Source organism: Tursiops truncatus, chromosome 20, assembly GCF_011762595.2.
Source record: "Tursiops truncatus isolate mTurTru1 chromosome 20, mTurTru1.mat.Y, whole genome shotgun sequence".
Taxonomy (NCBI): Eukaryota; Metazoa; Chordata; class Mammalia; order Artiodactyla; family Delphinidae; genus Tursiops; species Tursiops truncatus.
Window position 1 is genome coordinate 31,580,433 of NC_047053.1, and position 23,458 is coordinate 31,603,890.

Here is a 23,458-nt window from a genome sequence, read left to right on the forward strand (position 1 = left end):
TTGAAATTGGAGTATGTGTAAGTCTACCTTTCCGGTAGGAATTAGTTGTATATTCATTTACTGAGTAGATTTTAAGACTGTCATCATTTAAGGTATTAAAATTTAAAATTCTTTGTGGGGACTGCCTGACAAGACACAGCAAAGTAAATATTCATCCATTTCTTCATACAATGAGAAAACTAACCTGACAAAATTGCAGCATGAAATACCAGTTTCTATGTGTGTGATATCATTTAAAATTAACAAGTGAGAATTTCCATGGAAAATAAAGGGAAGTTTGGGCCAGTATTCAGTCTCAGCTTTGTTTTATAATAGATGACTGTGGAAAAAGTACAGGGTATCAGTCGATTGGAACAACTTTGTGAAGAATTTTCAGAGGAGGAACGAGTAAGAGAACTCAAGCAAGAAAAGAAACGCCAAAAACGGAAGAATAGACGAAAAAATAAATGTGTATGTGATATTCCTACTCCCTTACAAACAGCAGATGAAAAGGAAGTAAGCCAAGAGAAGGTAGTATTTCTTGATATTGACTCATAAATATATAGCTTATTTCTAGATTTCAGCACTTTTACTGTGCTTTCCCAGAATGTGGCTCCTTTGGCTTCTTTATTGGCTTTTTTTCTTACTCTAATCTGTATAAACCAAAATCTTTAATGTCGTTTGTTTGTTTGTTTTCTAGAGACAATGTTGGCTAGTTAACTTATTACATGACCTTAGTATTCTGCTAGATCATAGTCCAAATGTGAAAAGTTAACTCCATGCATGACCTAGAGCAGTTCTCAACTTTCAGTCTCAGGACGCCTTTGCATTTTTCTGTTTTGTTTTGTTTTTGTTTTTTTGGGCGTGCCACGCAGCATGCGGGATCCTAATTCCCCTACCAGGGATCGAACCCATGCCCCCTGCATTGGAAGTGTGGAGTCCCAACCACTGGACCGCCAGGGAATTCCCTTCTTTGCATTGTTAAAAATTGGGGAGCCCAGTGAGCTTTTGTTTATGTGGGTTATACTTATCAGCATTTAGTGTATTAGAAATTAAAATGGACAAATTTAAAGTTATTTATTATTCTTTTAAAAATAATAAGCCCACTATATGTTAAAATGAACATTTTTTAAAAAATAACTAGAAAAAATTGAGAAGGGTGGCATTAATTTATATTTTTGTAAATCTCTTTAATATTTGGCTTAAAAGGAATCAGGTAAATTCTCACTCAGTCTGTTAGCATATGTTGCTTGGTTATAGCATGTGAAGAAAGTCTGATTTCACCCAGATATATATAGTAGGAAAAGGGAGGAGTATTTTAATATAAACCTTTTCAGATAGTTGTGGATATTCTTCTTTGGCATTATAACTTGACAGGTGGTAGTTTCTTAAAGATTAGTTGCAATGTGGAACATGACACCTTATCAGTGACCTTTTCATACTTTTAAATTAAAACCCATTGGTCTGTCTTGGCACTTTGAATAGATTTTATTTATGCATTATTCTGTAACATCATGCATTGGTCATTTGAAAGATAATGGTTCACTGAGTTATGCAGATCTTTCCAGATATTGACATTCATTATATAATATCATATAATCATCTTAAAACCACTACTCATCTGATCAGAAAGGTCTTTTAAGTATTGGGAAGCTTCAAGCTCATTGTGCTTGTGTATGCAAGTTTTCAAAATTCTGATTGTAGTTTGAAAGTTTGAATTTTATCATTGACTGTCCATTTTTTTCCTTGAAGAGATAGGCTGATTTCATTCATTTTTGAGAAAATGTCTTTTAAATATCCAAGTCTGAATAACCATAATTTGTCTCTTATTCTTTCTTTCAAGTGAAATTGATGTTCCAGGAAAAAGCAGCTAGTTTAGCTTGCAACTTAAACAGTTGCACAAGTACTTTTACTTGAGACAACTATTATACATTGGTATGCATCAAAAGTGCTTTAAGCATTCTTCCCATTTATCACAGAGTAATAAAAAGACCTCTACGCCATGAGTTCATATTTAATAAAATTCACATTTTTACTGCTTCATCAAAGACATTCATAAGTGAAATATCGTTTTATCTATTTATTTCCTGATGAGAGTGCTTGACAAGTGAAGAATACGGTCACTGTTAGTACATACTTGGTTGCCTCTGCCTTGGTTTGTGCTAAAGAAACTTTTCCCACCATTGCTTTTATATTATCAGTGTAAGTGTCAAGACAATGAAAAAGGCAAATCACATCTCAGTGTTACGATGAAAATGGTTTTGACCTAGGGAATGGTTTTGACCTGGGGTTAGCAGACTGCACTTTGAGAATAGCTCTCCTAGACTTCCCTGATACCATTAAGTCTTTAACTTACTTTTGTTGGTTCTTGGTCTTGAAATGAATTAGTGATTTTTCATGAGAATAATTTTTTTCAATTTTTAACCTTGTAACTCCTATCTTAGGTTAAGAAAATTAAAATATAGCCATTATGGAGGTAAAGCTTTTTACTATCTCTTAATATTGATCCTTAAAGGAAACAGACTTCATAGAAAACAGCTGCAAAGCCTGTGGCAGCACTGAAGATGGTAATAGTTGTGTAGAAGTAATTGTTACCAATGAAAATACATCATGTACCTGTCCTAGCAGTGGCAATCTTTTGGGGTCTCCTAAAATAAAGAAAGGTAAGTAAATAGTTTTAAAAAATTAACTCCTTATTCTTTTTTTTTTTTTAAATATAAGAGCTTTTAGAGATCCTGTAACCTAGAACTTAGGAACTGCTTTACAGCCCTAAGAATATCATAACATTTAGTCAGACACTTAGTATTTCCTTTTTCTTTATGGTGTTTGATTTGTTAAATAATAACAAAATCAAAAATTGTAAAGCTCCAATCATATTTTCATTATTTAATGCACTTTTTACTTTCAGTAAGCCATCAATTTTGAAATTTTTCTGTGGTCCCCAGTTGGTTCATTCTTTGTCTTAATATATTTATTGGCATGTTAATTGTAACTCTCACTTGATTTATACTCAGGCTTATCGCCACACTGTAATGGTAGTGATTGTGGATATTCATCTAGCATGGAAGGGAGTGAAACTGGTTCTCGGGAGGGTTCGGACGTTGCCTGCACTGAAGGCATTTGTAATCATGATGAACACGGTAGGTTCAGATTAAGCCTCCCAATTATTTCTGCTACATGGCTGATTTAAACACCCAAATAAGAGATTATTGATTTCTGCAGGTGATGACTCCTGTGTTCATCACTGTGAAGATAAAGAGGATGATGGCGATAGTTGTGTTGAATGTTGGGCAAATTCTGAAGAGAACACCACCAAAGGAAAAAATAAAAAGAAGAAAAAGAAAAGCAAGATGTTGAAATGTGATGAACATGTAAGTGTCATAACCTGGAATCCTTAAACCTTTGTTCTTTTCCTTGGAGTGGCAAGTGTGCAGCTTAGCTGCTAGGATTTTTTTTTTTTTTTTTTTTAAGAATGAGTACCTATGCAGTTCCATTGTTTGCTCATCTTGTGAATTTATATGCATGTGTATGTCTGATGTGGTCATTTGTCCAACAGTCGATGTGAGTCATAAATCCAATTCATTCTTTTCATAATAGTTTTTAATCTTTTAGCTCTGTCATCTTTTTTTTTAAATAGATTTATTTATTTATTTATTTTTGGCTGCATTGGCTCTTCGTTGCTATGCGCGGGCTTTCTCTAGTTGCGGTGAGCGGGAGCTACTCCTTGTTGCACTGCGCGGGCTTCTCATTGTGGTGGCTTCTCTTTGTTGCTGACCACGGGGTCTGCGTGCGTGGGCTTCAGTAGCTGTGGTTCACGGGCTCTAGAGTGCAGGCTCAGTAGTTGTGGCACACAGTCTTAGTTGCCCCGTGGCATGTGGGATCTTCCCGGACCAGGGCTCAAACCCGTGTCCCTCCACTGGCAGGCGGATTCTTAACCACTGCGCCATCAGGGAAGCCCCTTAGCTCTGTAATCTTGAGCAGTTTGCTTGATCTGTTTTCCCATCTGGGAAATGTAGATAATAGTCCCTGTCAGATTAGGTTCTGTGAAGATGAAGTGAAATTATATTGGTGGGTTAGCATAGCGTTTGGTGTGCAGTAAATGCCTGGTAACTGCCAGCTGTTGCTGTTATTCAGTATTCCTGCTAAAATCTTAACACACTCTCAGGGTATTTTTTTTCTTTAAAAAATAGTAATTGCTATTATTCCCTGCCTTTTTACCTGAGAAGTTCTTTTGCTGTGGTTTCAGATCCAAAAGCTTGGAAGCTGTATTACAGATCCAGGTAATCGAGAGGCCTCAGGAAATACCGTGCACACAGTGTTTCACCGTGACAAGACCAAAGATACACATCCTGAAAGCTGTTGTACCTCTGAAAAGGGTGGGCAGCCACTGCCTTGGTTTGAGCATAGGAAAAATGTACCACAGTTTGCAGAACATACAGAAACGTCGTTTGGTCCTGATTCCGGAAAAGGTGCCAAGAGCTTAGTTGAACTCCTTGTAAGTAAGCCATGATTATCTTTTTGTGGATAACTGATTGTTCACGGGGTAGATGTGGGAGGGAACGTATTTGAGGGTTTAACGTTGGGAATGGGAGGAGGCTTTTAAGCAGTTAAGGGCAGTATTTCATTATTTTTTGGTGACTTCATTCCTGCTCTACCACTTAACTACTCTGGAGCACATTTCCTCGTCTTCCTTTGTCTCAGAGGTAGAAAAGATTACTTGGGAGACGGGGATAGAGTTAGCATTATGTCCAGGAGTCTGACTCCTTGACGAGGGTTATTATAAGCAAACTGCCTTTCTGAGTGGCAATTTATGGTAGCTACCCTTCCAGACCAGGAAAGAATATAGAATCTGAACTAGAGCCCACTTTCTAGGTTACTTCCTTTAGGTGTCATGTAGGATAAAAGCATATAACTGAACCTGGAAAATCTTTTATTACTGACTCCAATTCTTGATACTTCAGATGAATTATACCTGATTGCAAGTGACCCAGTGCATAGTTTGTGTGGGACTTGGAGGAGGGGCAAAGAAGGAGAAGGGTGGTATCTTTTCTGTAGTCATTATGGGATCCCAAGGGAACCAAATCCTTTAGAATATTAGGTTTTTTCTTTTTTATATGGTTGTAAAGTTTAATGGTGATGCTATGTATTTCATAAGTTTAAAAAAGGTTATATTTTACTTAATGTGTAGAGATAAAAGTTTCAACATAGAACCAGCCAGAGATAAGTCAGGTTATTTAAAGTTTGGTAGCTATTTGTAACCATCCCTAATCACTGTTGAAGGCTGAAGTGTGTTGGGAGTCTGCTTGTAGGCTTCTAGGACAAATTACAGATCCAGTTGTAATTTAAACCAAGTTGAGTTGCCTTTTATTCTTACTTAGTACTTTCTAAGACAGAATGACATTATGCTTATCCTGTAAACATTCCAATTAAACTAAAGGTTAGACTGCTTTAATTTTTCTCTGTCCTCCATCACCATAGCATTTTGCATTCTTAATTTAAGTCATAGTCTTAACTACTGCTTTAATTTGCAGGATGAGTCTGAATGTACTTCAGATGAGGAAATCTTTATCTCACAAGATGAAATACAGTCATTTATGGCTAATAACCAGTCTTTCTACAGCAATAGAGAACAATACCGACAGCATCTGAAGGAGAAATTTAATAAATACTGCCGCTTAAATGATCACAAGAGCCCCATTTGTAGTGGTTGGTTGACAACAGCTGGAGCAAATTAAATAAATAAAATAGCTCTGTCTTTCAATGAAACACTCAAGATGACTACTGCGCCTTCTCTTTCAAAAAAAACTCTTAGTGACTTATGGCAAAATTTTATCTTAAATCAATGTGATTCTTTCTTGTTTTGGGAGACGGTGGAGGTAACCTCCTTAGTTTGTTCTTTCTTCAGGCTTGTGTCTTTAGTTGTGTGGCTGCGCAGGCCTGCCGTATGATTTAAGCCATCCCTTTTCATTAAATGTTTCTCTTCCTGTGAGACTTACTAAAAAGCAACTTAGTGGCAAAAAGTAATGTTGTACTTATACTTCTGTACAGAAATGACAATGAGCTGAATATATGGTTTTACAAAGTAGACATCCACTTGCGAAATGTTTGGATGTAATGTTAAAGCGCAATGTGCAAAATTTAAAATAAAGAATATTTATTAATACGCATAGTAAAACTTGGTGTACATGTTTCTGCTTAATGTGTGGCAGTATTTTAATTTGCCACCTGTGGTCTTGGTACTTGGCCAGTGTTGATGTTAGAGAGGATGAGGAGCAAATGAGGAGAGAGAGACAGATTGCTGAAGACAAATTCTTCCCTTCATCAGAGTTGACAGCCGAGAAAAGCAGTTTCCAGGCTTCTGCTTTGAAAGGATAAGTTTGCTGCGATACCTTTAAATACTGGCTAGCATCTTACTTCCTCATGAGACTTTTAATTGCTGTTATTAATAAAGTTCCCTGATACATAACACAAAGCACCTTAAATTCAGAGGTTCATATTGAACTAGAAGAATGAGAACAAAACTTGGCAGAATTTCAACCAAAGGTTTGCTGATAAGTAATTACTCAGCATGTAGAGAACTGAGAGCACTGAGGGCTAACCACACTGCAGTCTGTATAAGTGCCTGTTCCTTATCTGGTTTCCAACAATAAGGTCACTGTGGCATTACAGTTTACTGCTTTCACAAGCTGTCTGTGAGTACTAAAGGAGGAGAGATTCCCCTAGGAGTAGCATTTGGCTGCCATTTAAAAGGTTGAGTCAATAATTCAGTAAACTCATGTGCTTAGAGTTTTGTGTCTACAGGTTGATACTTGGTGGGCAGCAGACAAATAGTGGGACGGCCAATACCTCTGTGCGGTGGGGATGGAGTGAATTTTATAGGCTTTCTACCACTTAATCAGACTACTAATCAGATTTCAAATGGGCAACAGCAGAAGCTTAGTGAGATTTAACTTTTGTAGTTGGTGGCATTTTTTTGATCCACCCCTGAGTTGTCTTTTCAAATCAAAGTGTTGTATAGGGATTGGGGCAGATAAAGTGAGTCATTTCTTTCTGACTCTTGTTTGCTTTCATCCTGGAATCCATAAAAAATGACTAAGGGTCTCCCACAGCCCTTGGCTCTGAGCCCAAACCCCTCTCCACCACCCTGTCGCAGTCAGGTTCTCTTGAGATCCCTAAATTAAGCAAGGGCTGGTTTTATTTTGTTTTAATCTTTGCCTCTGGGGCCAAACACAGGAGTGCTTGTTGAATGAATAAACCAGCCACGTTCACTGATTATTCCATTGCTTGCAGTAGCAGGATTCCAGTAGTTATGCAGAGATGTTTTCTTTTTGGAAGGATGGCTATATAAAGAATGCAGAAGTGAAGCAGTTTTCATGCTTTGATGGAATATCCTTAGTGGTCAGAAAAGTGAGTTCTACTTTGGACAGAACCAACAACCTAAGAAGAGACAAAGGAGAGTGGAGTGAAGGCAGTTTAGGAGCACATCCCCTGGCCTAATACTGGACTGCTTGCCATCCAAGCCAGGCTTCACATTTGTCTCAGTATAGTCTATAGAAAGAAAGTGTTAATAGGTACTGTCTCATATGGCTCTTGGGCATATTAATATATTTAAAGTGCTTATAAAAGTGCCTGTCACACAGTAAGCGCTCAATAAATGTTAGCTATTGCTTTAATCTCTTACATACACAGTGATACATTTGCTCCAATGGGAGTGGGAAGGCTTAGGAAAGTTGTAGACTGTAGGCCATTAGGGACACAACCCCCCCAGTACCCGTGTACTTGGGGGTCTTTGCATTTTTAACCATCAGTTCTCCTTGGTTAGTAAGGCCAAGGGGTCAGGTAGGGTTGAAAGCCCCTCCCAAGGTCACCCAGCGTTTATGGCTGAGACACTCAGCCCTTTCTGAGCTGAATCCTTCCCATCAGCCACCGGCTGGTTTAGGAAGGCGTTGGAGTCACCTTAAGTGCCCTTAATTTCTCTTCCTGGCCTTAGGGGTCAGGAACAGGGAAGGCAGACCGAGCAGGAGGCAGGAGTACGTGCGTTCTCGGGCCTCGTGCAAGCCCCCGCGAAACTTCGTTTTCCTCCCCGGAGGGTAGGCGCTCACCAGGAAAGCAGGACCGCGAACTCCCAGCACCCTCCGGCCCTGTCCCGCGAAGAGCGGTTTCCTCCCGGCGCAGACTGGGCGGGGCCGGAGGGGGCGGGGTCGTGCCCTCAATGCACGCGCAGGGGGCGGGGTGGCCAGGCCGCTGTTGGTCCTCTGGCAACTGCGGAGCAGCGGAGGGTGGAGCCGGGGGCGGAGGCAGGCCAGAGTGGAGGCAGGTCCAGGCGCAGCTGTTACTGGGGCAGGTCGGGGGCGGTTGCCGCGGTGGTGACAAGAGAGTGGCCGGGTCCCTACGACCCGGGGCGGAGCTCTGCGATCCAAGTGCTCGGCTCCCCAAGAGAGGTGGGCGGGCGGCTCGGGACCCTGGCCAGGGCCGGCATGGAGCGGTGGCGTGACCGGCTGGCACTGGTGACGGGAGCCTCGGGGGGCGTCGGCGCGGCTGTGGCCCGAGCCCTGGTCCAGCAGGGACTGAAGGTGGTGGGTTGTGCCCGCACCGTGAGCAACATCGAGGTAAGGCCCTGCTGGGGAAAGGGTCGCTCTGGGTGGCGTCGTTTAGGCCGCGCTAGGGTCCAGGTAGGGGATGGGGAGTGGTCGGAGCCAAGCTGTCACGCTGCCCTCACTTGCCCGCCACCCCAGGGTCACTTGCAGCAGGCTCAGGGGCAAGAGAGACGGATGCCTAGGTGGAGGGGACCTAGGTGCTTTTGGACCCCTCAGGGCAGGACTCCACCTTCGCTTTTCAAAGTCCAGTCTTTTAAGGAGCCTTTTTTCCTGACAGCCTCTACTCCAGTATACCAAATCTCTGACTCACTGGCATCTTTCTCCTTCTCTCCGACCTGCCTGCCCGGGTTGGCTGAGGAAGGAGAAGCCAGAGATCAGGGGCTAAGCCAGGGAGAAGGAAAGAAAGCTTTCCCGCCTCAGTGGCTAAGTTGGCTACTGGATTGCTTCCTCTGGTCCCCAGACCTAGCCCGCAAAGCCAAGCAAAGTGAGCAGGTTTTGATCATGATCATTTTCACCCAGGACTGCGAGTGGGGTTGGGGTGGGAGTGGAACTTTTCCGAAGAGGCTCAGCTCCATCTTCCCCCGAAATGTGAGGGTTAGCCCCTACCCGATGGACATAAGGGACAAATGGGATATATAGGTAGACCTTTCTGCAATCTCACTGTCCCAGGTGGGACTGACTAGGTGAAATGGGGCATTGAACATGTGAGCCCTGGGGGACAAAGCATTGTGGAACTGAACCTCCTGGTTTTTGTCTTAACATGGGTTGGGAGCCCCAAGAGTTGTGAGCGATAAGAGCTCAGAGAAAACTGAAATGAAGTTGGCTATGTTGGAGCAGGGAGGAAGAATACAAGCAATTTCCATCATAGGATCACTTTGGATTTGCCCCTGGCAAGACCCCTCTCAGGGATTGGGCTAGTGCTTAGCTTTCTCTCCACCCTTGCTCAAAGTCCCTGGGCTGGGAGAGGGTGAGGAGGCCTTGGGTGGGGGCAGAGCGGGAAGGTGTACCGGAAGGAGGACGGTTCCCCCCGGTTCCCCACCCCCACCCCGCCGCCCTGCTGCTGACCAAAGGTGCACTTTATAGCCTCCTAGATAGTCCCAAGGTCACCTGGCTATACTGTTGCCCCACTCTGCCCCTCCCTTTCTCCTTTCCTGAGGCGCTCAGGGCCCAGCCCGCACTTTGGAGCCTAGAGGATCAGACCAGGGATTAGACCACTTGATTCCCTAATTCTAAAGCCACTCTTGCCTTCTCTTCCTACCACCTCCCGACCCCAAACCAGCCAGGAAAGGGGTTCCTGAGCCCAAAGGAGATCCCCAGGCTGATCACTCAGCCCCAGGGTATCTCCTTTAATGAGGGAAGAATGGTTCTGCTGTGACGGGACTGACATGATTTCGGGTCATTTTTGAGGATAGAGGAGGACAGGTAGAGCATAGAAGGCAGTGACAGGGAGTCCCTCCATTCTGGCTTTCCTGCAGGGCTTTGAGTCCGGAGGAGGAAGGGAGAAGTTGAATGCCAGCGGAGGGGAGAATTCCAGGCTGCTTTGGCTGGTTGATTCACTCATTCGTCGATACTAAAACAAAATTTGAGCTCTGGCCTCCTACAGTGAGCAACCCTATTTCGTGAGGTGGTCTTGAGTAGGTGAAATCAGGTGAAAGGGGACTTCTGGGTCCCTGAGGACTGTACCTCTTAAGCTCTTGGCAAGTTAAAGCAGAAAAGAATTTCCTATGTCACCTGACCCGACCCTTTACTCTCACCTTGGTCTGGGGGAAGGAAGGTGTTCCAGGGCGGCTGGCCAAGCCGGCCTTCCTCTAGGGCACCCTGCACCCGCCAACCCTCTCCCTCCCACACATGTACATAGTCACCTTCACGAGGCTCGGGTGCCCGGTCACTGGCCTCCAAGGCTACCACATAGCTTGTTTTCTTCCTGATTCTTCCTGATTCTGAATAGCAGCTTCCCTCATAGCCATCTCTCAATGGCCCGTCTTTCTCAGATCTTTCTCTCTCAGGGATCCTCAGTGTCTTGAGGACCCTGGCAATGCACAGGGGTACCCAATGTCACCTGCCACCTGGCTTGGCTCATGGTATCCAGAGAAACTTTGGGGTGGAAGGTGGTGCACCGTGGGTCAGAGAGAAAGAATCCGTCCCGACTTCCTGACCCTTTCTATAGACGGAATGAGGGGAGACTGGCAGTTGGGCTCAACTGAAAAGTACGTGTGAGGACTCTGAGCCAACTGGCTGCAGTTTGTGGAGGGAGGGCGATAGTTTAGATATAAGCCCTTCTGGGAGGGACTGGATGGAGTGATGGGAGAGAAGAGAATCGAGGCCCTGGTGTAACCAGCTCAGTGACTCTTGGCACTGGCAGAAGCAGCAGGGGGTTGAGTCCGGAGAGGGACATAGGGGAGGCTTGCATCTCCCCTATGAGCGGAGGTGTGTTCCTATTGGGAGAGAGTCAGAAAAGAGATATCACTCCATTCCCAGGATCCCTGGGCCCCTTCCCTGACACACTCACAGCCTCAGCCCTTCTCCCCTTTTAGACCTGAAGACTCGAGCTTATCCCTCAGGTTCCTCCATGGATGGTCTCAGCCTCCCCTCCCTCCCTCAGGGATAGCTCTCACCACCCCCCACCCCCGGGACTTTGACCAAAGAGGACACGCTTTGGGGATGGGCAGTCCCAACATCTCTGTGGCTGCAAGTTGGCCACCAAAGGCGAGAGTTCCGTGAGCAGTGACACCGGTGGGAGGTTATCTCCGGGTGGGGAGGCGTGGAGTGAGCGGCTCACCTCAGTTAGACCCCTGTTGGGTTTCATAGGAGCTGGCTGCCGAATGTAAGAGTGCAGGCTACCCCGGGACTTTGATGCCCTACAGATGTGACCTGTCAAATGAGGAGGACATCCTCTCCATGTTCTCGGCGGTCCGCTCTCAGCACAGTGGTGTGGACATCTGTATCAACAACGCTGGCTTGGCCCGGCCTGACACCCTGCTCTCAGGCAGCACCAGCGGTTGGAAGGACATGTTCAATGTAAGGGCTGCAGGCCTGTGGCTGGGGATGACAGGGATGGGGGAGAGGCTGGGAGAAGAGCGGGGAGCCAGGAGCCAGGGGGCTGCTGGGGATAGACATCTACTGAGAGGGGCCTTCAGTTTCCTACCTGGGGCACTCTCCCCTGCTTCTCCTCCCCTGAAGGAGAGAGAGTGGATGAATGGCCATATCTTTTTCATTCTTCTTTCCTTTGAGCCCCTGGGGGCAGTTCTTAAAGTCTAGGCTGATTTCTTTCTATTGAACGTCCCCAAGTGTCAGCACTGTGCTGAGGGCTTGGGACCATGGTCTTATGGGAAGACAAGGAACCAAGAGACAGGAGATGAAGAAGATGATGATCTCACTCAGCCCCGCCAGTAACTATGTGGCTTCAGGCAGGTAGTTACGCTGTCTGAGCTTCAGTCTTGTCACATTTAATTGGGATGAAACACACCTAGACCATCAATATCTGGGGTCACAAACTCCAGTGTCCCCTGGGGCTGGGTAGGTACATAAAGGAGGGAGGCGGGTCATATGGGAAAGCACATGGATGTCTGGGGGTGGCTGCGCTGCAGTCTGGGCAGTGCGGGCAGATCCTGTGACTTCCCTGAGAGCAGAGGGGACCTAGATTTTCATGTGGAACCTCACCCCGCCCATTCACCAAAACCTCAGCTCCAGGAGGGCAAGGAGTTTTGTCTATTGTACTCTCTGTCATAGCCTCAGCCTGCAAACGCTCCACAGGTAATTTTTGAATATATGAAACCTTCCAATACATATTGGAAGTGAATTTTAAAATGTTTCGAAACCATGTGTGGACCAAACACAGCCTTCAGGACATGGGTTTTCAACTTCTAGACTGTATTGTGAGGCGATATTGGGGTATGAAAATATTCTGAGACGTCGAAAGCGTTGTGTAAATGGGATGCTTCTTTCCCCTCACAATCCTTTTCACATGTGCTCACAATAGATTTAGCACCTAACAGGGGCTTGGGCCCAGAAATATGCAATGGAAGTTGAAACAATAAACGGGAGATGAAGCACTGCCTTTGCCCTCAGAGAGCCTTCTGGGAGATCCGAGTTGCGGTCGTCACCTGCAGTAAGGGAGTCTTTAAACCTGGGCCTCAGCTTACCCATCTGTAAAGTGAGGCACATATATTAAATCCCTGAGACCCCTTTCAGCTTGAACACTATGTAATTCTCTTAGGATCGTCTTATGAGGCATCTCCCAATAGAACCACATCATTGAACACACAGGGAACCCCTGACCCCTGTACCTAGGAGAATCCACTCCCCTGGCCCAAGGAGATCTGTTTCTCTTACTCCATCCATCCGTCCTCAGGAGCTCAGTTCTCTGCCCCAGAAACCCACATTGTTAAGAGGACCAGAAGCAGGGCTGGAAACCTCTTATGTCCTGCCGTGAATGCTGGGGCAGGTTTACACCGAAGTATTTGTCCTGATGCCTGGCTCTGACACCCGATAAAGAGAAACATCTAATCTCCCGGCTGGTCTCCTCTCTTCCCCAGAGGAGAGAGCGAAGACCTGCTGAAAGCTTTATCGCAGCTTGTCCTCGTGGGTGAGGCTAAAGGGGTGGGGCTGGGCAGGAGCTTTAGAGCAGCGACACTTCTTCAGGCCTCTGCTCCAGGAAGGGCGGGGATCTGGGGTCACCTCTGCCAGAGGAGCAGGAGTGGGAGGGGGCCAAGGAAGGCAGGAAGCCCCCATGCCCTTGGGACGTCCCTTGCCATCCTGTGACAAGTTACCCCACGCTCTGAAGAGTCTGTGCCTAGTCTTACAGATGGAACAGAGGTTAAAGGAAGGCGTGGAATGAAGGAGGATCAGGCCTTCTCCTCTCCACTGTAGTCTCAGGGGAGGGACAGGAAAGGTACAGAGACTAGTGGGTAAGGTGGGGAGAGGCTAAGATCTGTCCTGAGGAGAGAGATTTTTAAAGTCTTTTTTGGATGGATTTTAGGCTGTTTAGGAGAGAGGCGAGCCAGTGAAGAGTAGGGCATTTGGAGAAGAAAGGAGATGATTCCCTAAGGTAGAGGTCCCGCTGTTTGCACAGGAGACGGCCAAGACAGGGAGGGTTCCTGGGTCGTGGGTGCGTTTGGGGGGCATCGTCCAGGGAGAGGTGCTTCCTCTGCTGTCAGCTGGGGCTGGTGACTTGAGGGGGAGGAACCTAAAGCCAGGTGCCCTGTCCCCTTCATTGGTCTCTGGTAGGATCTGGACTCTGTTTTGGATGCCACCTGCCCCCCCCAACCGCAGGGTGCTCTGTGGCTCCATCACCTGCTCAGATGGGCCCAAGCTGGAGACACCCCATTGCCCCTCTGGCCTGCAGGTGAACGTGCTGGCCCTCAGCATCTGCACACGGGAAGCCTACCAGTCCATGAGGGAGCGGAAGGTGGATGACGGGCACATCATTAACATCAACAGGTGAGGCCGGTGGCCGAGGGCTAGAGTTCAGATCACCACGCACCCTCCAAGCTGGGTGATCTGCTGCGGCTCATTTGACCTCTTGGACCTCAGTTTCCTGGGTGGTAGAACAGGGATTTAACACCCAGTTAATATCCAAATGGCACGACTGTGGTGAGGGGAAGAATAGTATGTGTCAAATGCCAGCCCCTAGTTGGCTGGAAGGGGTAGCTCAGCCCCTTTGCAGCTGAAGCCTGGGGGCTCTCCTGGGACTGAGGTTCTCCATTCCTCAGGCTGCAGCATGAACCTCACCTCGTGGCACAAAGACTGCACAGTCTCTGTCACTGGGGAGTCCCCGGAGACGTGGCCTCTGTCCCACAGATCTCCCAATAGAACCACATCAGAGAACACACAGATGAAATCGTGTTTTGACAACCTGCGTGGACTGGAGGGTGAATGCTGTGGTCGGCGTAGGGAGGACTTCTAGGAAGAGTGGGGCTCACAGATGCTGCTTGAATTACAGGAGCTGGGCCAGTGGCCCTGAGGATGGCCTCTGGAGGTCCTGCTTAGAAGGCGTCCAGGGGGTGGGGTTGGCTGGTACAGCAGGGGGCACTGCTTCACTCTCTCCTTTCCCCTTCCTTCCTCCCACCCAGCATGTCTGGCCACCAAGTGCCACCCCAGTCCGTGGCCCATTTCTACAGTGCTACCAAGTATGCCGTCACTGCGCTGACAGAGGGGCTGAGGCAAGAGCTTCGGGAGGCCCAGACCCACATCCGAGCCACGGTGAGGGGTGGCCTGGCCCTGGTGGGGGTTGAGAGGCACAGGCCCGCTCACCCCACACACTCGCGGCCCGGGGGCCCATGTCCTGGCTGTACTGCTTAGAGCTCCCGGGTCTGTACTGGGCCCACATCTACTGGGCTCTGCGGCTACTTGCATGGCCCTGCTGAGTACCTGAGTTCCCGCATTTCTCAGACTTTGAGGTGGGAGGCGGGTGACCTGAAGGGAACATGGTGGGGTGAGACTGAGGGAAAGCAAGGGATTGTGGGAAACCACGGCTGGAAAGGGGGACTCTGGGCTCTTCCCTTGAAGGCTGTATGACCTTGGGTGACTCGCTCAACCTCCCCAAACCTCAGTCTTCTCATCTGTAAAATGGAGATGATAATACCTCTCAGGTTATGAGGTTTTAAGGGACACCACTTTGTAAAACTGACCTGGCTTATAGTAATGGCTCTGTAGCTGGTAGGAATCATTCTGATAATCCCCAGTGGCAGCTTTGGAGGGAGGAGGTGGCTGCTGGACATCGGGCAGCCATCACTGTGAAGCTGGGGCCCTTTGGCTTCCATCCTTTCTCTGCAACCTCCCCAAGGCCTGGGGCTCAGCTCCTGAGCAGGCTGTCTCTGTTGGCCCAGTGCATCTCTCCAGGAGTGGTGGAGACACAATTCGCCTTCAAACTCCATGACAAGGACCCTGAGAAGGCAGCTGCCATCTATGAACACATGAAGGTGGGGCCCAGTGAAGCCATTCACTTCCTAAATGAAGGCAGAGGGAACCCTGGCCTTTAGACCTCGCTGTTCTAGCCAGCCTGTCGCCCCTCCTGCAGGGTGGGGTTGGGAATGGCGGTGCTGGAGAGGACCTCAGTGGTGGGAGGGGACTTGGATCCATCCTGCCCTCATCTCACCCCTTTCCCCTGGTGCTCTCAGTGTCTCAAACCTGAGGATGTGGCCAAGGCTGTCATCTATGTCCTCAGCACCCCGCCACATGTCCAGGTGAGTCTGGCCTTGGATGTCCATCCCCCAGAGGAGCCCGACCGTCCCCAGAGGAGAAGAGCAGGGAGGCTTTAAGGGGGTGGGGAGAGGGTCCTGGCTGCCTCAAGCCTTGTGCCTTCTGCAGATCGGAGACATCCAGATGAGGCCCACGGAGCAGGTGACCTAGTTTCCTGTGGGGAGCTCCTCCTTCCCTCCCTGCCCCTCAAGGCTTGCCACCTGCCTCTGGATTTGGGGTGTTGATTTCTGGACCCTTGGATTCCACTTCCTTTCCCCACCCCCAGCAGGGGCTAGAAAACTTGTTTGAGATTTCATATAATCTTGTCAAATTGTTTCCACCGAATTTGAAAAATGGGCAGGGGAGAGGAGGTGTTTGTTTTCCCTACTGATTCATTCTTGGTCTCCTTCTTGGGCTCCTTGGCCTTTGTTTGCTGTCCTTGGTCTCTTCCCTTTGACCTGGGAAAGGGGCTGTGGCCAAAAGTGGGGCTTTCCCCTATCTTCTTGCACCCCACCCCCGTCCCTTCAGGATGAGGCGGCAGAGGGAAGCCCTCACCTTCCATCTGAATGGATTTCGGGGCTCTGGGCTTCCTCCTTTCCCTGCATCCCACCCCCCACCCCATCTATTCCCCGTCCCAGTTCTCCAGCCCCACTGTGGCTTCTCAGCCCCCGGTGGGGTCCTCACTCCACTCTATGGCAGCAGAGTACCAGGGCCTGCCTCCCATGTGGGTTTCACTGTGATCATTAAAAAAGAAAAACTATGAAAACCTGCCTTGGCTTCAGAAGTGTCTTTCAGGTCTTCCCCCTTGCTGTGATCAGGAATGGTTGTGTCTCAGAGTTTCTTCCAGGAGAGTGGGAAGGTGGATGGATTGGGGGCATCACTCCTGGAGTGTGCATTACCTTTGAGCTGGGTCTTGAAAATGGGTAGGAGTTTGCCTGCCAGAAAAGAAGACAACAGGGCTTGCAAGGCGGGGAGGCCCGGAAGAGCATGCGGTGTTGTGGGAACAGCACAGAACTTAGTGCAGGAGTGAGGTGGGGTTGAAAAGGTAGCTCCTTGCCTGGATCCCCCGGAGGTCTGAGTGCTGAGCAAGGAGTCTGGCCATTACCTGTGGGCCAAGGGCATCGGTTGGTTTGTCAGCAGGTGCAGGTCAGGCACAGAGCTGTCACTTAGAGAATCAGCACCATGGCACAGCAAGTTATTGGTGGGGTCCTGCTGATTGGTGCCGATGGTTTGACAGGCAATGGAGGTGTAGAGGAGGGGCTGGATGTGGGAGAATCTTCTGAGGAAAGTCACCAGCGCCCGGTGGAGGACCGGATGTGGGGAGGGAGTCACCACGACTAACCAGGTTGAATAGGAAAGCCAGTACATCCCCTTAAAGTGTCCTTTGCTGGTACCAGGGTAAGTGAGGTCCTCCAGCCTCCTGGGACCTTGAAGGGTGCAGAACGCAGCCCACAGTAGGGTCAGCTCCCCGGCGAGCACCCCTCGGGCCAGTGACTGAGCGGTGGAAGTCGTCGCTCAGCCGGCCCTGCAGAGGGCGCTGTGGGCATGCGCCGTGCGGCTCCAGGCCGGGGGCGGGGCCGTCCGAACGCGGAAGCAGAGTGGCTCACGTCGGGGCCGGGAGGGGCCTGTCTAGGTTCCGCGGCCGGGTTCTGGCCAGCACACGACTGGGAATCCTGGCCTTTCCTGTATCTGAGGGGGTGGGCCGGGAGCAGCCTTCGGGTCCCCTTCACCCGCTTTCGGGGCCTGAGAGCGGGCCCCGGCGGGGTTGACCACTCCTGAGGACGCAGCTGGGGCATCGACCATGGCACTGCTCTCGGCCGTCGGGGGCGCGACCTGGCATTGCTGCGGCCGCCTCCTCACGCGTCCTTTCTCCCAAGCGTCGGGGCGTGGGGAGCGGCCTGGCGGGGAGGAGCTAAGCCGCCTGCTCCTGGATGACCTGGCGCCGACTCCGCGGCCGGCCGGGGGGCTGGAGCTTCTGTTTGGCTTGTCCCCGTGTCTCCTGGCTCTGCGGGCCGCCCGCCGACGCGTGGCCCGGCTCCTGCTCCAGGCCGGTAGGTCCAGGCTGCAGGGGGAGCGGGCCGAGCTGCTGCGCGCGGCTGAGGCGCGGGACATCCCGGTTCTGCGGCCCAGTCGGCGGAAGCTGGACGTCCTGTGCCGCTACCAGGTCCACCAGGGCGTCTGCATGGAAGTGAGCCCGCTGCGGTCCCGGCCCTGGGCTGAGGCCGGGGAGGCTCGGCCGGGAGACGACCCCCAGCAGCTGTGGCTCGTCTTCGAGGGGCTACAGGATCCCCGGAATCTTGGGGCCGTGCTGCGCTCCGCTCACTTTCTCGGAGTGGATAAAGTCATCACCAGTCGGAGAAACAGGCATGGCCTCCCCTTATTCCCCGTGTGCCCCAATTTGGAGGCGCAGCCCAGTTCCTAAGCACCTTGACTCTTGGGTGGTCCCTCAGCCAGGCCTCCCCAACGCCAAAATTCTCACCCCTAACTCTTGGGGCCTGGGGGGAGGGCACGGCACCGGGCTTGAGATCACCCAGCCTCATACGGTGGCATGGGGAAACCTTGCAGCTGCCCGCTCAGTCCTGTAGTCAGCAAGGCCAGCGCCGGGGCTATGGAGGTGATGGACGTGTTCTCCACTGATGACCTGGCCGGTTTTTTACAGGTAATGGCGCGGAGAAGGAGGGGAGGCGGGGTGTCAGTAAAGGAGAAGAAATGAGCCAAGTTAAGTCTCTCCAAGGGCCCCCAGCTAGCAGCTGATGGACGAAAGGGAGAGAAGAGGGCGTGTTGGTATCGCTTCCTACATCCTTCTAAATCCCTTTAGGAAGAGAAAGATCCGGAGTTTTAAAAACCACACATGGTAGGACTTCCCTGGCAGTCCAGTGGTTAAGACTCCGCGCTTCAAATTCAGGGGGGGCGGGTTCCATCCGCGGTCGGAATCTAAGATCCCACACGCCCCGCGGCGCGGCCAAAAAAAAGGAAAGCACACACGCACGGAGCAGAATCTGATGTTAGGGACTTTTACTGCACTCCCTTCCGAGGCGTACGTCTTTGCGCCTCCTGCGGGTTTACGCAGTGCCTCACTGTCCAGTAAGCAGGTATTCAGTAAATGCTGAGCTGTGAGGAACAGATGGCTCCTGGTTCCTCCAGGAGGGGCGCGGCTTGAAAGGCAACCTGAACAGGGACTAGTCTATGCCCTTCCCCTCGTCCTTCCCACAAGCGAAGAAACAAAGCAACAAAAGAAACCCTCAAAACCACCACCACCACCAAAAAAACCACTTCAATACCTAAGAAGGAAGGGGCAAACCTAAGTATTAATAAAACCCCTCTCCTGGTCCATACACATTTTTCTTCAGCTGTGCTTCCCTTGCTGGATACAAGGGGGCAGTACTGCCCTGTATTTAGCAGCTTCCCTGACCATCCTCTCCCAGGGCTCCCAAGTCACAGTCCTTGGATCTCTTTTCTGTATATATTCATTTCTTGTTGGCCGCATCCAATCTGATGGCTTTAAATGCCATCTATATTCGAATGCCTCCCAAACTTGTATCCCTCCTGGATCTTGCTCCTGAACCTCAGATTTACATATGTAGTTGCCTGCTCAACAGCTCTTTTTTTCTGTCTTATGGTCATTTCAAACAAGATTTCCAAATGTTCGTGTTCCTTTTGCAGACTTACCCAGCTCAATTGATGGCAACTCCTCCATGCCTTCAGTTGTTTATGCCCCAAAACCTTGGCACTCTCCTTGATTCTTGCTACTCTCACCATGTCCCACCTGTTGGCATATCCTTTTGTTTTTACCTTCATGTTATTTCCACATTCTCACCATTTCTCACCATCTCCACTGTTACCACTCTGGTCCAAGCCACCATCATCTCTAGCCTGTATCATTGCAGAAACCTAACTGGTCTGCTTGTTTCTGCTAGTGGCTCTCAACACAGGCAGAGTGATTCTGTAGAGACATAAGTCAGACCATGTTACTAGTTCTCTGCTCAAAAAACTTTCAAAGCCTTTGCATCTCTCAGAGTAAAAGCCAAAGGCCTTCCAGTGGCTTTTGAGGTCCTACCTCACGTGGCCCTTTGTTTCCTCTCCTGTCTCAGTGGCTCCCTTTCCACTGGCCACCTTGTTCTGCTGTTCCTCATGCATGCCAGGTAAGCACCCGCCTCTGGGCCTTTGCACTTACTGATCTCTGCCTAGAATATTCCTCCCCCAGATGTCTACGTGGTGCTCCCTCACCTCCTTCAGGTCTGCATTCAAATGTCACTTCAGTGAGGCCTTCCCTGACCACCCTTCTACGAGGATGGGATTTGGGCCTGTTTTGTTCATTGCCTTATGCGAGTGCCTAGAACAGAACCTGCCCGTTCTAGGTGCTTAATAACTACTGACTGAATCTAGTGGCTCAGCGAGGGAATGAATATATGGGCAAGGCCGGGGCTCTGATGAAGGTTTGGTGAGCTAGAGCATGCTTTCTTCTTCCCTGTTTCAGGCCAAAGCCCGGCAGGGCTGGCTCGTGGCTGGCACGGTGGGCTGCCCGGGGCCTGAGATCTCCCTGTCTTCTGAGATCCCCATCACTAATTGCTTGGAGTTCCTCTGGGACCGGCCTACTCTTCTAGTGCTGGGTAGGTGGATGCCCCTGCTTTTCTGTGCTCAGACGTGCATTTTCTGAGTGCCTGTGTGAACAGCTGGGGCCTCCCTAACACTCTGGCCCCCGTACCCTGCAGGGAACGAGGGCTCTGGTCTGTCCCGGGAGGTGCAGGCCTCCTGCCAGCTTCTCCTTAGCATCCGGCCCGGCCGGCAGCTGCCTCCTGGACTCGAATCTCTAAATGTCTCCGTGGCTGCAGGTGAGTCTCCACTCCCCTTACTTCTCTGCCTTTAATCACACATGTACAGCTGGTTCATCCTAAACAAGTTTCTCGGTCTTTCTGTGTCTCTGTTGCTTTATGTGCCAAATGAGGAAAATACCTACATCCTCTTGAGGATGAGGCGAGGGAGTGCCTGGCACATGGTCCCTCCTCTTCTCCATCGTCGTCCTTCTGTCTGTGCAGGAATTCTTCTTCACTCCATTTGCAGCCAGAGGACGGGTTTCCCGGTGGAAGGGAAGAGAGAGCAACCTCTTCAAGGCCCCCAAGGTCCCTCGGCCTCGTCTGAAGTGCCCAGAGTGGCTCAGCACCCAGGACTGTCCTCGGGATGAGAAGAGGAGAGGCAAGACGGGGGTGACTTGGACCGTCCGAGGTGTGTGTGTGCTGTGGGGGCACACACATCCACACGCTTGAATGTGCTGGGGTCTCTTGCCTTCTTGCCTGAGTATGTGCACCCAGGCCCATGTTTAGAAACCGCTCTCCCGGGGCTGGGAGCTTTGTGGTGGAGACCAGAGGAAGTTCAGTTTCCCGTTTTGGCTTTGGACTTGCAGCTGGAGATGGCAGCTTGTTAATTTCCAGGCTGTGCTGGGACAGAGGGTCTCTTTCTTTCCAGGCCCTGCCTGGAAGTCAAGGGGAAGTTCAGACATCAGAAGGGAATCAAGCGGCCCAGTCCAGGGGTCCTCTTCCTCTTGGACCAGCGTGAGAATGTAGAGGGAAGCCTGGGGCTCTCTTGCGGGCCAGACAGGTGCAAATCCAGGCTCAAACCCTGCCCGACTGGGGCCTTGCGCACGTGGCTTCATCTTTTTGTGTCTCGGGGCCCTTGTCTCCACCTCTCTCACAGGGCTGTTGTGAGAATCCAATAAAACATCACCTGGTATCCGGCAGGCCCTCAACCAGTGAGCCATTATATCTGATTTCTCCATTAGGTGGCAGCCTCGCTCTTTGGTCCATAGTCTTCAGGCCACTTTCACAGCCACCTGGGGAGATTCCTGGCTGTGGCCCTCCCCGCCCCCCCCACCCACCCCCCCGCCGAGAGGCAGGGGAACGATTAACAAATATCTCTCACCCTACTGGCCCACCAATAACCCCCATGGGTGAGTCATCAGTCAGTCTGCCTCTGTGGAGGGACCCGCTGAACCAGAGCCTTGGCCTTTGATTCTGGGAGGTGGTGAGGACCTCGCAGCATTGCTGTTTATTGTACAACCCAGACAACTTTGGTACTCCTCCCTCAGGGTCCCACAAGTGGAGCAGAGGCCACTAGGATAAGTAACTTAGAGCAGTGTTGGCTGCACATTGGAACCACCTGGCAAACTTTAAAAAACAAGTGACACTGGGGACCCACCCCTCCCAGCCTGATGTAATTGGTCAGTGTGCAACATGAACATCTGAATTTTTAAAGCTTCCCAGATGGGTTTCATGTGCAGCCCAGACTGGGAACCACTAGTTTTCTCAGCCTCAGCAATACTGACGTTCTGGGCTGGGTAACTGTTGTGAAGGCCTGTCCTGTGCATTGTAGGACGTTTAGCAGCATCTCTGGCCTCTGCCCAGAGGCCCAGATGCTGGTAGCACCCTTCTTCCCCTAGTTGTGACAACCAAAAATGTCTCCAGACACTGCCACGTGTCCCCTGGGGGACAGAATCGCTCCTGGTTGAGAACCAGTGCTCTGGAGCATGGATCTGGAGGACAGCAGCCCTAGGTGTGGACCCCGATGCTGTGTGACGTTGGCCATTTCATTACCCACCTGTGCCTCAGCCCCCTTCTCCGTCAAAGGGGGATAATCGTACCTTCTTGGGTGGCCGGGAGGATATAGAGGGTGATAGGAACTGAGTGCCTTACATATCATAGGTGCTTGGTAAGTAGTACTGCTCTTTCTCTGTGGGATGGATTTATCTTGGAATTCTAATGGTGATGCCAGTTTAGAAAGACATTTGAATTTGTTTTAAAAATGCCTTAGATGGCTTTAAATTCAAAGTTATTCCTCTCAAGAAGGAGGAAGAAATCCCTTCATAAACGCCATAGATCTCCATTGCCCGGGTGCCCCCTTGAGCTCTGTCCCTGACTGCCACACAGGCTCTGACCTCTGCTGGCACGTGTCCATCTTGGGTGTACTGCACCACCTCCCATATCCCTGCTGCACTCTTGACCAAGAGCCTAGTGTGGTTTTTAACTGTGGCTGTGCCTTAGTGTCCTGGGATCAGGGAGTGGGTGGGTGGAGGCATCACTTTAATAGTCCAGGTGCCCAGAGGCACCAGGCTGATTGGATTGGCATCTCTGGGGAAGGTGTCAGGCACCAGCATTTCTTAAGAGTTCCCCAGCTGATGCAGCGTGCAACCAGTTCGAGAATCACTGGCTCTCAAACCACCTGCAGGTGTCCAGCTGCTTCCACATCATTCACACCTATGCTTTTGGGTGCACGCCTGAGAGTTTGGGCCAGGCAACCTTTCACCTGTCCCCAAGGTTCTTCAGAAGATGCTGGATCCAGCCCTGACTCTGTGGCTTCCTATCTGGATGGTGTCTTGGTCTCCTCATCTGTAAAATAGGGATAGTGCCATCACTACCTGCTCCAGCTACCCCCTCCCCAATAGGGAGGTTGTAAAAATAAAAAGTATTCTGTAAACTACAGGGCTGTGCACCCCAAGACTGGCACATGATAATACAAACCTGGATGTGAGGGTTCAGTTTATGTGTCAACCTGACTGGGCCATGGGGTGACTGGATATTTGGTCAAACATTATTCTCGGTGGTTCTGTGATGGTGTGTTTGGATGAGATTAGCATTTAAATTGGTAGACTGAGTAAAGCAGATTGCCCTCCCCAGTGTGATGGGCCTTATCCAATCAGTTGAAGATCTGAA

At 49.8% G+C, this 23,458-nt stretch overlaps 3 protein-coding genes across 12 annotated transcripts in view; all 3 read left to right on the forward strand.

The window, feature by feature from the left end:
* GGNBP2 (gametogenetin binding protein 2) overlaps positions 1–6,154 on the forward strand; it is a 31,413-nt gene extending 25,259 nt beyond the window's left edge. For 6 of the 8 annotated variants that reach the window (XM_019945444.3, XM_073798362.1, XM_019945443.3 and 3 more), the window contains 6 exons: positions 316–510; positions 2,495–2,642; positions 2,994–3,119; positions 3,202–3,350; positions 4,226–4,474; positions 5,511–6,154. In XM_019945444.3, coding sequence (XP_019801003.1) covers positions 316–510; positions 2,495–2,642; positions 2,994–3,119; positions 3,202–3,350; positions 4,226–4,474; positions 5,511–5,714 — 1,071 coding nt within the window. In that variant the 3' untranslated portion in view covers positions 5,715–6,154. The remainder of the gene's footprint in view (positions 1–315; positions 511–2,494; positions 2,643–2,993; positions 3,120–3,201; positions 3,351–4,225; positions 4,475–5,510) is intronic. The other 2 variants (XM_033846497.2, XM_019945446.3) reach the window with 2 other exon arrangements.
* A 1,844-nt stretch (positions 6,155–7,998) lies between these two features.
* On the forward strand, positions 7,999–16,517 carry DHRS11 (dehydrogenase/reductase 11). 2 transcript variants are annotated; one of them, XM_073798367.1, is made up of 7 exons: positions 7,999–8,588; positions 11,385–11,594; positions 13,921–14,015; positions 14,648–14,777; positions 15,404–15,496; positions 15,695–15,760; positions 15,885–16,517. In XM_073798367.1, the coding sequence occupies exons 1-7, from the start codon at positions 8,457–8,459 to the stop codon at positions 15,924–15,926; spliced, it is 768 nt and encodes a 255-aa protein (XP_073654468.1). In that variant the 5' UTR covers positions 7,999–8,456; the 3' UTR covers positions 15,927–16,517. The 2 variants fall into 2 exon arrangements, with proteins under 2 accessions (XP_073654468.1, XP_073654469.1); XM_073798368.1 differs by lacking the exon at positions 7,999–8,588 and adding an exon at positions 10,973–11,003 and having other exon boundaries at positions 15,695–16,517.
* An 813-nt stretch (positions 16,518–17,330) lies between these two features.
* MRM1 (mitochondrial rRNA methyltransferase 1) lies at positions 17,331–21,498 on the forward strand. 2 transcript variants are annotated; one of them, XM_019945258.3, is made up of 5 exons: positions 17,335–18,119; positions 18,321–18,414; positions 20,233–20,365; positions 20,468–20,587; positions 20,792–21,498. In XM_019945258.3, the coding sequence occupies exons 1-5, from the start codon at positions 17,557–17,559 to the stop codon at positions 20,935–20,937; spliced, it is 1,056 nt and encodes a 351-aa protein (XP_019800817.2). In that variant the 5' UTR covers positions 17,335–17,556; the 3' UTR covers positions 20,938–21,498. The 2 variants fall into 2 exon arrangements, with proteins under 2 accessions (XP_033703288.1, XP_019800817.2); XM_033847397.2 differs by lacking the exon at positions 20,468–20,587 and having other exon boundaries at positions 17,331–18,119.
* Positions 21,499–23,458: the final 1,960 nt, after the last annotated feature.